Raw genomic sequence first — 16450 nt, forward strand, 5'->3', positions numbered from 1 at the left:
ATGTTGTAATACAGGACAAAGAGACCCAACTGGCTAGACGCCCCGATCATGGTGATGACAAGGTGTTGAAGTCAGAGGAGCAAGATGGGGCAGGAGACAACCAGGCCAAGATCGGGGCACCAGAAATGGTTAGGGGTTGAGGGGTCCCGGGGTCGGAGGCCTGCGGGCTATCCCCTCCCAAGTCAAGAGCAGAGGACCTCATCCTGCACCTCCTAGAAGGAAGCAGGAGGCCGCTGGGCACTGGCGGCAGCATTCACACCAGAGCCTGTCGGCTGGTAGACCAGATGACTAGAAGGCAGCCAGGTGGGGGGCCCGGTGTGGATGGGGAGTCGATGGCACCGTGCTGATTCGGCCACTCGCGGACTGCCGTGTGCCGCCCCTCCAATTTTCTCTTCTCACTACCCACCTCCTCCTTCCCTACACCAGCCCTGCCCCTCTTGGGCCACCTGGTCACCCCCCCGTATCTCAGCAGCCGGGCGGGAGCCCCTCACCTGCTCCCCCAGTGACAGCCAATGAAGCCGCTGGCTACCTGAACCAGGACCCAGCTGGAAGCTGCTCAGTGCTAATGTTTATTTATAAAGTTACATCCTAAAAACGTTTCTAATAAATAGTTTTAAACAAGATCTGTCCCGATGCGCCGTAAGGCCTCTCTCCGGGGCCAAGGAGACAGGGCGTGGAGGATTTCAGGGAGGCTCTGTCAGCTCAGCGGCGTGGAACGAAGGTGCCCACCCTGAGTTTTTCTTGCCCTTCCCGCAGCACCTGCCGGGATGGGGGCTCTTTGCCAGGTCCCGCTCAGGCCTGGCCGCCGCGGCACTGGCGTGTGGGCCACTGGGAGCCCCTCAGACCCCTGGTCACCGGAGCCGACACGCAGGGTCACCCGGTTAGGCTTTCATCACTGCCACGAAGGAGGCCTGCGGGAGGAGATGGCGAGGGCTGGCGGCACTGCCCCGGTTGGCGGGGTGAAGGCCGGCTCTCATGTCCTCCAGGGGCTGTCACGGCAGCCCCAGCTTCTGGGCCCCGAGAAGCTCTGCCTGGGGCTCTCAGGGGAAGAGACCAGGGCACCTTGTGTCCCAGGGCACAGCCCAGCCTTCAGGGTGGCCGCTGGGAGGAGCTAGGTGGGGGAATTACGACCCAGGGCACGAGGAGGTCCTAAAGCAGAGTGAGCTGGGCCCTCCCAGGCCCCATACGTACCTCCTTGAGGAGCTGCCCCAGCATCTCCTGGCTGTGAATGGAGCGCCTGTGGGAGAAGACACCGCGGTCTCCCCTCTGGGTCCCTCCCCACGCACTTGGAGAGGCAGCCACGCTCCAGGGCCGTCTGCTCTCTAGACGGCGCACTCTCCTCCCACAGGCCTCTGGGCTCTGCCAGGACAGTGAGAGCTGGGATGTGTGGGGCAGGCGGGAGAGAACCAGGGGCGCTAAGATGCTGAGGACCACGGCCCCCCGACCGACACACACACACACACACACACACACACACGGCCCCGGCGCCCCACCTGTCTATTCTGGTCTCCACGGTCACTGTGAAGGCCCCCTCTGTGTCCGGCAGGTAGGTGGAGGGCACAATCCAATAGGTCCCCTGGGACAGGTGGCAGAGCCGGCTGACCTCCTGGGCGTAGCAGTGCGGTACACAGCTCAGCAGAGGCTCCTGGAGCAGCAAGGAGGGCGCATCCTGGCCCCCGCCGTCCGCTGGGACCTGGGGGAGGCCCGGGCTCAGACCGGGCGGCCTGCCCGTGGGCAGACCAAATCGGCTGTGCCCGCCAGGACGGCGAAGGCAAGTCCCCTGTCTCAGCCTTGGCCTCGCTCCCTTCCCGGCAGCACTGCCCTGGGTTGGGAGCAGCCCGGTGCAGTCTGCTTGGACCCCGTCACACATGCCAGGCCCCCAAAGCTGGACTCGCCACTCACCGGGGCCCCACCACCCGAGGGCCCCAGCCTGGGGACCAGCAGAAGACCCGCCCTCACGTCCTCCAGGGGCTGTCACTGCAGCCCCAGCTTCTGGGCCCCGAGAAGCTCTGCCTGGGGCTCTCAGGGGAAGAGACCAGGGCACCTCGTGTCCCAGGGCACAGCCCAGCCTTCCGGGTGGCCGCTGGGAGGAGCTAGGTGGGGGAATTAAGACCCAGGGCACCAGGAGGCCCCCACTGCGCAAGCCCCTGCCCTGGGACTCATCTCTTTGGCCCCGGCACCGGCACTTTTTTCGAAGCGCCAGGGGGGTACCCCGGGGGCGGCCTGCGGTGGAGCGAGGCTCCAGAGCGCGTCCTCAGCCGTTGGGATCCTGAGGGCACAGAACCTTCTCAGAGAGGAGCCGACCCTCCCCTCCCCCACGTCGTCTGTACCGCAGGCTAAGCGTGCCCAGCCCCATGACGGGCCCCTGATGGCACAGCTCCGGGCCATCCTCCAGCCCATGCCCTCCTCGGGCACCTGCCACTGCCCAAGCCCATCTTGAAGCGGGGTCCCCAGAAGGAGCAGGGGAGCCACACCGTCACCACGGGATCTGGGTTTGCGACCTCTGACCTCTGGCACTTCACCTCCCCGCTTCCTCCAGCTACAGGTCCGCTAGGTGCACCCTGCTCACGAGCCGGGAGGGGAAGGGCAGACTGAGGCCGGGGAAGGCGCTCGGGGCGGCGTTTGTGAGCCCCTGGCCCTCGCGCCTGGCCTCCACAGTCTCCGGCCACCCGTGGGCAGAGCTCCAGGCCCCCATGACCCCGGGGGACAGCCTCTCCTCTGCGGGGACAACCGGCACACTTTCCCGAGTTCCCGAAGGCCACCCCACCCTCCTACTGCCTGGGACTCGGCCCCGCCCCTCGGCCTCGCTCTCAGCTCCTCACCCCCAGCTCTGCCTTTTCTTCCTGATCTGAAGACCCTCGCTCGGTGGCGCGACCGTCCATCGCGTCTCAGCGGGTGTGGGCCTCCCCTCCCTCCCTTTCCTGCTGGTCCCCACGAGCCCAGGCCCTCGCTGGTTCCAGACTCAGGCACGGGGTTTGGGGCGGGGAGGATTCATGCGGCTTCAGGGCGGCTCCTGCTGGACAACGGCGTCCTCTGCGCCCTCTCGGGCCTCCTGGCTGGAGGTGCAGTGCTGGGGGCAGCTCAGGACACAAGTGTCCAGTTGTTCTGAGCCCGGGCGAGGGGACGAGGGGCTGCCTGAGCTGAGCTGTGACCCCCAGTGAGCTACGGACTTTAGGAAACCTAGAAATGAGTCTTGCGTGTGACTGGATGACGCGGACAGACCCCGGAGGGCCTCTCGCCCCGACCCCGGCTCACCCCACCCGGACGCCCGGGAGCAGGGGCGCCTGCCTGGAAGACGTGGAAGCCGATGGGGAGGCCCTCGTGGTCACGGCTGTGCTGGCGCAGGGTGATGCGGACGCAGCGGGGACCCGCGCCCTCCGGCACCGAGAGGGGGAAGCGGGGGTTGGTGGGGTAGGAGGCAAAGTTCCGGCTGCCCCCTGCCGTCCGGCCGACTCTCCAGGAGCCCCGCAGCCTCACGATCTCCCACTCGCCCACGGGCAGGGCCTCCCTGGGGGCAGCGCTCTGGGCTGCCGGCTGGATGGCGCTGCCGGGGAGACAAGAACAGGAGGCGGCCGTGGCGCGAACGCACGCGGCCCTGCCCCAGTCCCTGGCCCGCCCGCCGCCCTCACCTGAGGGAGACTCTCCCGCTGGAGAAGACCCGGAGCAGGAACTGCCCTGGCACGTCCTTCAGGAAGGTGCTGGGCACGGCCAGGTAGTAGCCCGGGGCAAGCTCACAGCGCAGGTGGACCTCGCGGTCGTACGCGTGGCACGCGGTGCCCGCCACGGGGGGCGCGGACAGGGCCCTGGGCAGGCTGACCCGCCGCTTCTCCACCTGCAGGGGAGGCCCGCGTGCACCCGTCACAGAAGGGCCCCCCTCGAAGCACCCAGGCCTACGGGCCCCCCCCCACCATCCCCGGTGAACCCGGGCCTTCCCCTCAGCCCTGGGGTCAACGGCTCCGTCCCGCACGGGAGCCTGCAAGTCCTCCTGCTCTGGGAGGAAAGAGACAAATCTAGACAGGGCCGCGCCCGCAAAGGCAGGTGGCTGATGCAACCTGGGGACTGCCAGGCAAACGGCTTGCCAGCAGTTTCTGCAAGAGGAAAGGAACGCCAGGCAGGCCGTGGCCGCACAGGGACGGGGAACAGTGCGATGTGAGCTGTCAGACCCCGTCAGCACATACAGGGTTAAACACCAAGCGACTGGGCAAGCCAACGGGCAGCGCGGTCCTGTCGGCCACCCTCCCGTCCCCTCAGAGAGCAGGACAGGGGTCTCCATCGGGAGCCACAGACCTACCCTCAGACAACCCATGGGAGCACAACGACCCCATGCCCGTTTTGCAGGGAGGGGACTGAGGGAGGTCCCGGGCCGCCCCCCGCAGCTCTCCTAACACCTCTGCCAGCTCTGCTAACGGCTGCCTCTGTGTAGCTTGCCTTTGGCCAAAGGGCGCACCCTGGGCCAGGGGAGGGAGGTGAGTCCTGTGGACTCAGATCTGAGCGGGGTCTGTGGGAGGACAGCCGGGGGGGCGAGGGGCACGTCGGGGGCTCCTGGGGCTCAGGCCTCCTCATCCCTGTGCCTGCATCCCACAGAGCGTGGTGCTGGGCCCGGGCGGGTTACCTTCCAGAGGTGCAGGCCCACGGCCTGGTAGTCCCTGCCTGGGTGGCCCGCCGTGCGCAGCTGCGGTCTCTGCAGGACGGCCACGTATACCTCGCTGGGTTCGCAGACCCGCAGCCAGAACTTGGGGTTGCTGGGGAAGCCGCTGTTGTTCCGGCAGCCTCCCGCCGACTGGCCCTCGACCCAGGCCCCGGGCAGCTCCTGAGTGTGGCACAGTGCCCTTCCTGGGCGGGGACCCCCACGTCAGCCGCAGGGACAGGGTCCCCCTCACGCCCCCTGCACTGGCAGGGGGCCCCCACCCCGCCACCTGTCCCCCCAGGGCAGGGGGGGGGTGCGACCGTTGCTCCGCCCTGAAGAGAAGCCAAGGGGCAAGAGGGGTGCCCAGGCGCCCCGCGGTGGGACGCGGTGCCTGACTTCAGGGGCCAGTCCGTCCGGGCCACCGCGTCCCCACGAGGCCTCCCCCGGGGCGCAGGCCTCCCTTACCTGAGTAGAGGCTCTGCAGGTGGCCAGCCTCCGTGATGGGGAAGCCAATGGTGACCTCGTCAAACTCCCGCAGAAACTCGTCCTCCTCCACCCAGAACTCCCCCTCCTGCAGCTGCGACAGCAGCTCAGACTGGGCCGCCGACTCCACCCGGCTCCACCCTTCACCCCTGGAAGGAACCTCCCTTCAGCGGAGGCCTCCCGCCTGAGAGCGACAGCAGTGCCCAGGCAGCAGGGCAGGAGGCGCCCTTGCCGGGCTGGGTGGATGACGGGGGCGGGGTGGGGTGCTGGTCCCGCTCTGTGACCCTGGGCCGGCGAAGGGGAGCGGCCCTGGTCCCGGTCTCGAAGCTGAGCTGAGGTCTGGGTGCAGGCGTCCCGTGGGTCTCTGTCACCCGCAGCCCGGCAGGGCATCCACCAGTCCGTGGGTGCCCTCAGGACAGGCCCCGACCGTCCCGGCTCGCCTGGGTCACAGGGCCCAGCACTAAGCCGGCCTCAACAGGCCATCTGGGGCCGAGCACAGAGCACGGTGGCCCACGAGCAGGAGAGCAACCAAACCCTGTCCTGACCACGGCCCGGCCTCGGACACCAGGCGCGCACGCGGTCGAGGCGGCTCTGGGCGGCCCCTCGGGCCCCGCACCGCCCCCCCCCCCCAAGACCGGCACGATGACCCAGAGCGCACCCTGGCCCGCACTCACCCCTCTCTCCAGGGCCCCTGCCAGCACCGCCGGCCCCAGGGGTTCTGAATCCGCAGCAGCAGGATGCTCTGACCGGCCCGACCGCGGAGCTCTTGCAGATCCGCGACGATGAAAGCGTGAAACTCCCCCAGCGCCCTGGTACCTGGGTGAGGAACAGCCAGCAAGTCCCCAAACCGCGCAGACGCACAGGTCCGCCTCCTTCCCTGGGACGCCCCAGCCCACCCAACTGTGGCTGCACAGGCACCCGGGTCCCCGCGGGCCACCAGGGGCTCCTTTCCTGACGGCTGCAGACAAGTCAGCTCAGGGGTGGCCTTATGCAGTGTGAGTCACAGTGAAGGACCTGGGTTTAGACTCTGGCTCGGCTGCCACCAGGACTGGCAAGTCATTCCCTTCTCTGGGCCGCGGTCCTCGCTGAGGATGATGAGGGAGGTTCTCAAAAGGGCTGCTCCCAGCACCGTCACGGGCGGGTCTGTGTCGCCAGAAACTGAGTAGGCCCACTGAAACTGGGTGAGGCCCGCTAGGGTGTCAGGGGCGTCAGGTAGTGTCTGAGCAGAAACCGGTGGGGAGAGCTGGAGGCCCGTGGGAGACCCTCCACCTGGCCAGAGGCCTTGGGACAGACAGGCGCAGAAGTGGAGGGGCCAAGCAGAGACCAGTGGGGGGGCGGGGGGCGGTCCAGATGGGAGAAGAAACTCCTGGAATGTCTTTAAGGGCTTTGCTTAGAAAGGCACTGGAGCCGCCACTCTGGGTCTCCCGCCCACGTCCCCAGACCCCTGCCACTTCGGTGGGCTCCAGGTGCTCTCCATCTTTGCCTGGGGGTTCCCCCAAAGCCTGACGTGCCTAGAATTAGCCATACCCCACCCTGGGGGCAGCTGATGCTCTACAGGCCACCCTCTGAGGCCGTGTCTCGCGCGGCGCCCCAGCACAGCACTCTGTGGGCCCCCTTCACCCCCAAAGTGTGCTTCCCCACCCCCATCCTGAGGTCTGCAGGTGGGGAAACCAGACCGGGGCTGTGCTAACCCTCACGCACGTGCCGCGCAGCGTAACGGTCAACACGTGGCAGTTTATTTTGATGTTCTTATTCTTCGGACAAAAATCCCGTTATGAAAATAATCCTAAATATGAAAACAATTGTGCATAAAGATGTCCACTGCAATGTTATTTATAATAGCACAAAATGGGAAAGGCCTTAAATATCCAACATCAAGGGAAGGATTAAGAAGAGCACAGCAGATACACTAATACAATAAGACGTTGCCAAGTGTACACAGCAACACAGAGAATGGTATATCATATAGAATACAAAACGTATACATCTTTTTGGAAAAAAAAACTGAGAAAGGGGACTAAAAAGTTCAAAGTAGTCAAATCTGAGTGATTTTTTTCTTTCAACGGATTTCTTTCAATGAGCAGATATATTACTAAAGTGAAAACCTGAGTGTCGATTTTGCCAGGTTACCACCTGGGCCAGAGATGGTGCCACCACCTGGTTCCCACTGACCCCAATACAGGCTCCTGTCTCCCCATAGGGGTAAGCCCTGGTCAAGGGGAAAGGGGACACTTCCCTCCAGAGAGGGACGGTCAGTAGGGAAGGTCACACACCCAGACAGACACCAGTTCCGAAGGTTCTGCTTTCCACTTAGTCCATATAGGACCACAGTAAAAAGCTCCGTACAGGAGGCCGAGAGGGCCCAGGTGCGCAGGCCTGCCGTGCCGCCGCCCGCTCCCGCCCTACCTGTTCTGGGGCTGAGCACCGAGCAGCTCAGCAGACAGCGGTCCTTCAGGCTGAGCAGCTGCCGACAAGTCCTACGTTCCGCGCCCCTCGGCCTGTCCTGCTGGCCGCTGGTTCCTGCCATGTCCTTCAGGTTCCACCTTTCGGCCAGGCCACCAGTGAGGTCCACCAGGGCGTCAGCCACCTGTCCCGCCCACAGGTGCTCATAGGACCCGTAGATCCTGGGGAGACAGCCAGGAGGGCGTGAGGCTCTGGCACCAGGCCCCCTGCCCCTCTCCTGCCCCTGTGGTCTGCCTTCTACCCACCTCAATCTCCTCTCTTTCCTCCCCTCTTTCCCTCCCACCCTGTCCTCACCAAGTCCAGACACAAGCTCGCCTCCAAGGCCATAAGGGACAGCACCCCGCGGTGCCCTGCTGCCTCTGCCCCTGTGGGGCACCAGCGGGAGGCGGGCACAGAGGTTGTGCACCCCCACTCCTGCATCTGTCGTGATCGAGGCCCTCGGCCCCGCCAGCGGCAGCAGTGGAGGGCTCACTCCCAGCGCGGAGGCCTGCCTACCGGCCCGGCGCCCTTCAGCACGGCCATCGGCACACTGGGGGAGCAAGTCCTTGGCCTCGGGACTACGATAAACGAGCATGGTACCTCGGCGGCCTCATTCCTTCCCAGCAACCTGCACAGAGGCCGCCTGTCCCCAGTGGTGACACAGACAGACGGAGACATTTCTCTCGCTTGGGTTTGAGGAAAGAGAGAGGAAGACACACACCCTCTTTCTGGAGGCGAGGCCTTCATGCCCGACTTTGAAATGAGGGCAGGGAAAGAGGGAGTGGGCAGAGGGGAGAGCAAACCACAGGCCAAGTCTCAGAGTTTCTGTCTCTGGACGGGTCGCCCCACCCAGGACTGGCCACCAGGCCCTCGCTGCTGACAAGGACGCTGCAGCCCAGGGCGAGCAGATGTGCTTCCCGGGCCCCCAGCCCGCCTGGCCCGGCCCCTCCGCCCCCAGCGTGCGTACTTGGCGTAGACCTTCTCCAGTAAGGGAAGCCAGAACACATCCTCCCTCTGGCACCGGGAGAAGCAGAGTCTCCCTGCAAGACAAGGCAGACGGTCATCTATGGTCACCTCCACCCAGCGTCCAAACTGCCAAACTCGACAGGTGAAGGAGCCGCGGTACGTCTGGTCGAGCCAGCTCGGCTGTCCCGGAGGAAAGACCTGCCACGCGTGGGGAGAGGCAAAAGGAGACGGTGAGAGAAGCCACCACGCGGCGCGCTCCCAGCATCCCGAGCAAAGCGTGACCGTGCTCAACAGTACCCTCCCGTCGCGCAAAGGATTCCACCTCCCCCGACGCCTGGCTGGCAGTGCTTGTGCAAAACCCGCTCACTGGGCAGAAGACTAACAGACCTTTCAATAAAAGAGGCTAGGGCCACACTGAGGGAGCCGACTGGCTCCCAGAGGTCAAAGTCAACCATCATGTCCTAGTGTCCCCAATCAACACGCGACCTGAATCCAAAACAGATGTGACTTTTATAGGCCCGAGTGACCCAGTTCTCGACAGAGCGGCTGGTGGCAGGTCACCATAGGTACAGCGACCCCCTGGCTGGAGCCTGGGACCTCAGAAACTCTGACAGTGCCCGGCCCGCTCTTCATTGCTGGGTTTGTGATTCTGGCCTAATGCTGAGACAGGACGGGCTCTGGACCCAGATGGCCTCGTCTGGGCCTGGCTCTGTCCCTTACTAGCTGGGAACATGACAATGGTTTTAGTGCCCTCGTTTGTAAGAAAGGGTCAAAGCCAGCAAGCCCTGTGAGAATGAAAGCCAGCAACTGGGGTGGGCTTAGCGCAGGGCCTGGGACGTGGGAGCGGCTCGGAAAGGGGTCACCACCATCAACGCTGTTGCCTGTATCGGTGACACTTAGCAAGGCCGTGAGGGCTCCTGGGGAAGGAGTCTGACAGGCCTTCTATAACTGTGGTACCTGCTTAGCATTGGAAACAGTTTTAATCACCTTTTGCCAATTTATATTCAAAACCTGTTAAAAAAAAAAGCAACCGCAACTGGCTAGGAAGCTTACTCCAAAGCAGCATAGGACCTCTCAGCCAACCCTTTCCTACCCTGGGCTGGCATGTTTGCCTTTTTATTCCAAATGCCTGCCTGACCCAGGGCTCAGGAGATGGCAGAGCAGGGCAGAAGGCACCCCTGCTGGCCCCTGCGGGAGGGGGTCACTGCGTCTGCGCCTCGGAGCCCCCGTGGCCTGAGGGCCGAGCCCCGCAGAGCAAGAGCTTGGCTGCCTCCTGCTTCCTTCCAACGCGGGCAGACAGGAAGCAAGGGTCGGAGAGGAAGCGCACTGTGGCAGACACCTGGTCCAGGAGGTGCTGGCTCTTCTGCAGGGCGGCGCAGGCGCACAGGAACCAGCAGTCCCCTAGCAGCCCTTGCTTCACCTGCCCTTCCTGAGCGCGATCTGCAAACAGCTGGGGCGTGGCGCAGATTTCCTGAAATAAAGAAAATCGTCCAGAATTACTTCATGCCTGTGGCTAGCTTTAAAACTAAGAACACAGGATCTATGTGACAGGGGCTGGGGAGGAGCTTTTCTGGTCATCCACATTGCCTAAGAGGGGACGGGAAGCAGCTGGCTTCTTGCAGCCAGTATCCGCCAGCCCCTCCTGGCTTCAGATCATCGCATCCGACTTAGATTCCGGGGTCCCTGTCTCTGTCTACCTTCCTTAATTGGCAAAACTCCCAACTCTGGATGAATCCTACCCCCCCTTTCATAAAACAGTGCAATGTTGGTCTAGAAAACGGTCTCACTTTAAATTCATAAAGGCAAGTCTCAAGTGGGTCCTCTATACTGTTTCTCTAAAAGGCTCAATTTTCCACACCCCAGACTAGTTTACCCCTTCTCCTTCCTCCTTCTCTTCTCAAAACACCCTCGCCCCTCTGAGCAGATGGCCTCGCCTTACGCTCCATCAGAAGCCCCCTGACCTGACCCCGTCCCTGCCCTCAGTATCTGATCCCTCCCAGCATCCCCGCTTCCTTCCTTCTCTGCAGGCAGGATCCCACCAGCATAAGGCATGGGAGAGGATGTCTCCTCTTCTCTAAGATACTGTCCCTGGGCACTATTTCCCCTCTAGGCCCGTCACTGACCGACTTCTTGAAAGAGCTGCTGCCCCTACTTCCTCCCTCCGGCTCCTTGCAACACCTCGTTGCTTCTAAGCCAGCCATGCCCCCAAAACCGCTTTTATCAATGTCACCTCCGTGTCGTCACCTCCAACGGGTATCCTCTGTCCTTGTCTTTCCCAACACTCGGCAGCATAGAGCAGTGGCTGCCCCCGGCCCCAGCAGCCCCCTCCTGGCTTCCATGATTCCAAGGGTTTCTGGCTGTCCTTTCCCCTCACTGCCTGCCACTTCTCAAGTCTACCTGTCAAGGCACCTGCGGTTCCTCAAGGCTCGGTTCCAAGCCGCCTCTTCTTCTCTGCCCGTACTTTCTCCTGAGATACCCTTCCAGACCCTGGACAGTAAGCCATCTGTTACAGTCCCAGCTCCCTGGTGGAGCATCTAGCCCAGGTCTTCCTGAGCTCCCGACTCTCATATCCACTTGCCTACTGTTAGCTCCACTTCAACCTGTGAGAGCACAACCCAAGCCCCTAGCTCTCCTCCACCTCCCAGTTTCCCCAGCACATCAACCGGGTGCTCAGGCTAGAAATCTAGAAGTCATTCTTGGTCCCTCTTTCATCCTCACCATCTACTTCCAATCGGTCACTAAGACAAACTCGGGTCTCAGACCTACCTCTGCCACTTCTTAGTTCTGAGACCTTGGGCAACCTTTTGACTTAACATTGGTTTCCTGATCTGTAAAATGGAGATACAAGTACCAACCTTATAGAATTATTCGGTGGACTAAATAAAATCAAGAGCATAAATTCTGTGTGCATACAATACCTAGCCTTTACTGGCATATAATGAGTGTTATGTAAATATGTTTCTCTTCCCATTTCCTGACCACCATGAACCCAGCTCTAGTTTCCAATCGGTCACTAAGACCTATCAATCCCCCCTCCAAAATATCTCTCAAATCCATCCACTCCAAAGCCCCATCCCAACGGCTGTCACACTAATCTGAGCTCCTTCATCTTTCTTCAGGACCACTGCAATGGCCACCTGCATTCTTGCCTCAACAATCCACTTCACACCTGGCAGTAAGAGTGAGCTTCTTAAAACGTAAATCAAATCAAATCACTCCTCTACTAAAAACATTCTAATGGCCTCCCATTGTCCCTAAAATCCACCCCCACTTTTTTTTAACCCAAATTCCACTGGCATGGCCAATCAGGCTCTTTGGCCCTTGGCACCTCCATGCCAAACATGCCCTCTCAGTGTTGCCCATGGAAAGCACCTCAACAGCCAAAGCCAGGTCTGGCCTTCTTCCAGGCCTGGTGCACGCAGATGTCCCCACTAAGACTGCATACGCTCAGGGAGAGACTGTTCCTTGGACAGTCTTATTCAGCTGATACACCATTTCTAAAGATATCAGCATAGCACTAGACCAGAGTATCCCTCTAAACTGCCACCTTAAAATAATTACATCTGAAAGTGCAAGTGCACGAGGTCCAAGACAGGAACGTGCAGAGCAAAACGGCTTTGCTTTGTAGGCTCAGCCTGGCCCTTCCAGAACAGCATGAGAGACAGAACGAGACCGCTTGTGGCCAGAAGAGCCATGCAGACTAGAAGCTCTTCAAAGCAGACACAAGTGGGGCTGAGTTTGCGTCTGTTAAAACGCCCCTCTCGCTGTGCCTTGAATCTCCTATTGAATGGAGCTCTCGCAGGTAGGGGCCGTAAACTCCGGTCCAGCACACCCCAAGTGGGCTGGGGAGGGGGCCTGGGAGCCCACGCAGGAGGACAGCGGCGGCAGACCCTGCCGACCGCCGTGCACCCAGCCCCGGCTAACCCCGACTGCCGCGCTCGCACCCCTGCAGGAAGGAGCGCCTGGACGCCTGGCGCGAGACCCGTGAGACCCGCGCGCCCCCCTGCCCCACCTGGGGCCGCCTCCACGTGATTTCCTCCCGGAACTGGGCCAGCGGCGTGGAGAAGCTAGAGAAGAGCGAGGAGTCCGAGGCCGGGAAGGCAGCGTCCCGGAAGAGCTCCCTGGCCGGCGCCCGCATCTTGGGCACCCCGAGGTCCCATCTGCTGTCCGCACCCCGGTGCCGAGCGCAGCCGAGGGGGCGCGCAGCCCCGGAGGGAGCGCGAACCGGCTGCGGTCCCGCCTGCCTCGCGCCTCCCCCTTCCGGCCCGGCCCCCCAGCCCCGCTGGACCCACAGTACCACCCGGCCCCGGTGCCCGCCCGCTCCGTCGCCCCGGTAACCGTCGATCTAGGCTGCAGCCAACCAGGAGAGTAGCCCCTGATCACATGACAGAACGGCCCAATCCCACTTGAGCGTTGGGAAGTCCGCGCCAGAGTCCCAGCCCCCAGGGGGCGTGGCTCTCGAGCTAGGCTCCAGCGAAGCCGGTTAGTCGCCTTGGCTGCACTGCTCTTTCCAGGGCCGGGGGGCTCGGAGGTGTCTCAGCCGAGACTCACACCTGGGAGGCTGGCAGCATCTTGTCCTCGGGCCGGTGTGGTTCGGGTCGGGGCGTCGGGACTGCCTCCTGAGGCTGAAGGGACCAGAGAGGCAGTCTCGGCCGAGGTCGGGACACGAACTACAGGTCCCAGCATGCCGCGCTGCCTCCAGAATGCACTTCTTCCGGCGGGGACGGTGGGTCCGGCCACCTGGTGTCGGGAGAGCCAATGAGACTCGGGAAAGGGAGCTGTGGGCCGTCAGGGACCGTGTGGTGTCCGCCACTGTTGTGGTTGTGTGCTGGGGTCCTGGGGAATGTTACGGCCCCGGGAGGGCCTTCCCAGGCCTGGGAGGCTGTCTCAAGGCAGGCTGGGATCAGACGCGCTGGATCCGGAGCCGGGCAGGCGATGAGGCTGGACCATCCTCCTGGTCCCCAGATGGCCGGGCATCTAGTCCTGGTGGGCTGGACAGTGACCCGCTGGAGTTAAGGTTACAGCCCATGGCCGCTCAGTGCTGCGGGTTGGTGAGGGCAGTGACTTCAGGATCTGCTCAAGGATTCACCTTTGCTGCAGGAACCAGCGTTTCCCCGTCCCCATTCCCAGGAAGGAAGGCAGCCAGCCAGCCAGAGGCTTATTCTCTGAGTGCCTCTCCAAGCCTGCTTCACTGTGGCTGGAGCCTTCACAGAGGGCCACACAGGGGAGGAGATGGGGTGGGGTGAGGCACAATCCTTCTAGGACAACTCTCTGACACCTACTAGAGCTTCTCAAATTTTGTATTCCCAGGCCGCTTTTGCCCAGCCTCCCAGATAGGAAGGGTGGTCAGATCGAAGCCCTTCTGCAATCTAATCCAAAAAGTCCCCACTGCTGATGAGAAACGGAGCCTGGTCCAAAAGCCCCTGCCTCGACCTTCTTGCTCCAGAGGCCCTGGTTGCTGTGACAGCTGCGGCTTCTCCCTCTGAGAGGCCCAGCAAGGCCTGCATGAGTAGCAGCTGCTAGTGGTGGCATGATATGGGCTATCTTGACCCCACCAGGCCCCAGATCCCTGGTTTGGAGGCCTAGGGTCCTCATCTCTGCTGAGGTTCTAGAGAAGGGAGTGACCGCATCGTCTGACATCTCTCTCTGGGATGCTTACTTCATGACCCTTCATCCCCGTGGTGCTGACTCTCCCAGAAGATGTTTATGGCAAGCTGGAGGCTGCACCGTAGCTGGGTGGAATCAGGAATGGCCTGGGCTCTGCTTCATGTGGGTGTCCTGAAGGACTGAGACAAATTTCCCTGACATGGGGTGCTGGGCAACTGGTCTGCTCCAGGTAACACATTGGGGTGGTGAGCAGCGAGCTGGGGCCAGCCCAGGATCTGGACTCTAAGTGGGGGCCTCTGCTGTGCCACTTACCCAGGCTTGCAAGCTCTGGAGAGCAGGCAGTTTCCTGTGGGCACGTTGGTGTCCAGAGCTGGGCCCATGCCCAGAGAAGGGGCCAGGAGACAGTTGGTGCTGGGTAGGCAGCAGCCCAGGTCTGCAGTATTGGTTTGTGACCAACACTGAGATGGCATGAAGGCAGCTCTCCTGTCGGCCTGCGGGCACAGCTCGGCCTGGGCCACACTTACCCCCCACAAGCCCTGTGGTGCCATTCCCCACCTCTGGGTGCAGAGATGACCCCTTGGCTAATTAGCAGTAGTCCCCTCTCCCTCCTGGGCCCCCCTCCCTCCGCCCCCCGCCCTGTGCAGAGTGGAGCCTCTGGCTTGTGGGTATCAGGAGGCGTTGGAAGCAGCCTGGGGTGGGAAGATGAGGAGCTCTGGGGGCAGCTGGTCACAACCCCAGTCTCCACAACCGCAGGTCCTGGGATGGGCAGTTATTTAAAGTCTGACCTCAGGGCCCTCGCTGTAAGGCGGGAACACCAGCTCCATGTCATAGCGCTGTTTGACGGTTACAAGTGAGACATCGGGAGGCCCCGTGGAGCTGGAAGAAGGATTGGCCTTGGGCCCCTCAGGTTAGGAAGCTCTTGAGACGCGTTCTCAGTTACATTGACACGTCTGAATTGCAAGGCAGTTTCAGGCCCACAGAACAGTGAAGGCCATGTGCCCCACCCCAGGCAGCCGGAGATTGACTCGTGTCCCGGGCCTGCGGGCAGTGGGGTGCCTGTCCCTCTGAGCAAGCCCTTCTCTCCGGGACTCTCCTCCTGAGGGGACGGGACAGGTGGGAGGTCCCCTACCTTAGCAAGGCCCTGGGCCCGTAGGACCAGCGTCCACCATGCACATTCCAGAGCTGACTCCGGCCTCTGAGCGTTGAGAGACGGTGGGAGCACGGGCGTCCACCCCAGCGGGGCCGGGAGGCATGCAGAACAGTAGTCCAGGGCCCCCGAGCCAGGAGCAGCCTGAAGTCACCTGAGCGAGGATCACCGGAAACCTGGCCCTGCTGGGCAGCTGTCCCAGCTGCTCTCTGGGCCCCCGTCTCCAGCTACAAACCCCACAGTGCAGAGGCCCTGGGGCGTGCTGAGGATTGAGTGAGACACAGTGCTGGGCCTGGGCCAAGGGGCAGTCAGTGAGGGCCACGAATGTGGACTGTTCCTCCGTGGGATGGTCTTAGCTGGGGTGGAGTGGGAGTGGGTTCTGGAAGCTTGGGTCTCTCCCCTGCCCCTGTCTGAAGGTTCCAGCTGAAGGAATCTTCCCAGGCAGGGCTGGAACAAAGTCATCCGTGTCTTTCCTGCAACCTGCAATCCGTTCAACAGAAGTGAGGAAGGCTCCGCCCCTAAGGGCTTGAAGGGTCAAGTGCATTTGACAATGACGATACGTGGAGTGTGTATGATCCTCACGCATCTCAGAGGTAGGTGTCACTGTCCCATTTTATGACAAAGAACCTGAACTTCAAAGGGCGGAGGTGGCAGCCCAGGACCCCGCAGCTGTACGTGGGACGGAGCCAGCATTCTGACACCAGGCGGGCCCAGGTCACTCTGCTTGCTGACAGAGGAATGGATTCTTTTGGGGTGATGTTTTAGATTAAGTTTTGGGTTTTTTTTAACCTCATTGTTAAAAATAATACATGCTCCTTATAGGAATTTCCCCCCTTAACTACTGCTCCAAAATGGTCATGTGTTCTTAAATTTTATTTTGAACACAATACAGGTAATTTCTTCCTTGACTTCAGTCCTCTGAGGTGACCATATTTCCAAAGTGGGATATTTTCTGCACTGCGGGCGTTGCATTCACTTCAGGCCGTGGAGTCTTTTCCTCTCTGCTCGCTCATGCGTTTTTGAACAAGGGAGGCTTATCCGGGCCTGGGTGGGTGGGCGGGAGCGCTCTTAGCACCCTGCCCTGCGCCCGTTAGAGCCCCTCTCGGATGCCAGGCTAGCCCTGTGGGCAGCCTTGGCGCACCCCACGTTCGGGTCCTTGCCCTACTCTTCGCCTTCAT

At 61.9% G+C, this 16450-nt stretch overlaps 1 protein-coding gene across 4 annotated transcripts; it reads right to left on the minus strand.

The window, feature by feature from the left end:
• Positions 1-548: 548 nt before the first annotated feature.
• CAPN10 (calpain 10) lies at positions 549-12808 on the minus strand. Of its 4 annotated transcripts, none has more exons than XM_068544089.1 (12): positions 12531-12808; positions 9858-9989; positions 8520-8716; positions 7517-7734; positions 5785-5926; positions 5093-5259; positions 4613-4833; positions 3630-3832; positions 3289-3544; positions 1494-1693; positions 1192-1237; positions 549-911 (listed from the first exon to the last, which is right to left on the minus strand). In XM_068544089.1, exons 1-12 carry the CDS (start codon positions 12654-12656, stop codon positions 882-884), a joined length of 1938 nt encoding a protein of 645 aa, XP_068400190.1. In that variant the 5' UTR covers positions 12657-12808; the 3' UTR covers positions 549-881. The 4 variants fall into 4 exon arrangements, with proteins under 4 accessions (XP_068400190.1, XP_068400189.1, XP_068400192.1 ...); XM_068544088.1 differs by having other exon boundaries at positions 3256-3544; XM_068544091.1 differs by lacking the exon at positions 1192-1237 and having other exon boundaries at positions 3256-3544.
• Positions 12809-16450: the final 3642 nt, after the last annotated feature.

The sequence above is a fragment of the Eschrichtius robustus genome, chromosome 5, assembly GCF_028021215.1.
Source record: "Eschrichtius robustus isolate mEscRob2 chromosome 5, mEscRob2.pri, whole genome shotgun sequence".
Taxonomy (NCBI): Eukaryota; Metazoa; Chordata; class Mammalia; order Artiodactyla; family Eschrichtiidae; genus Eschrichtius; species Eschrichtius robustus.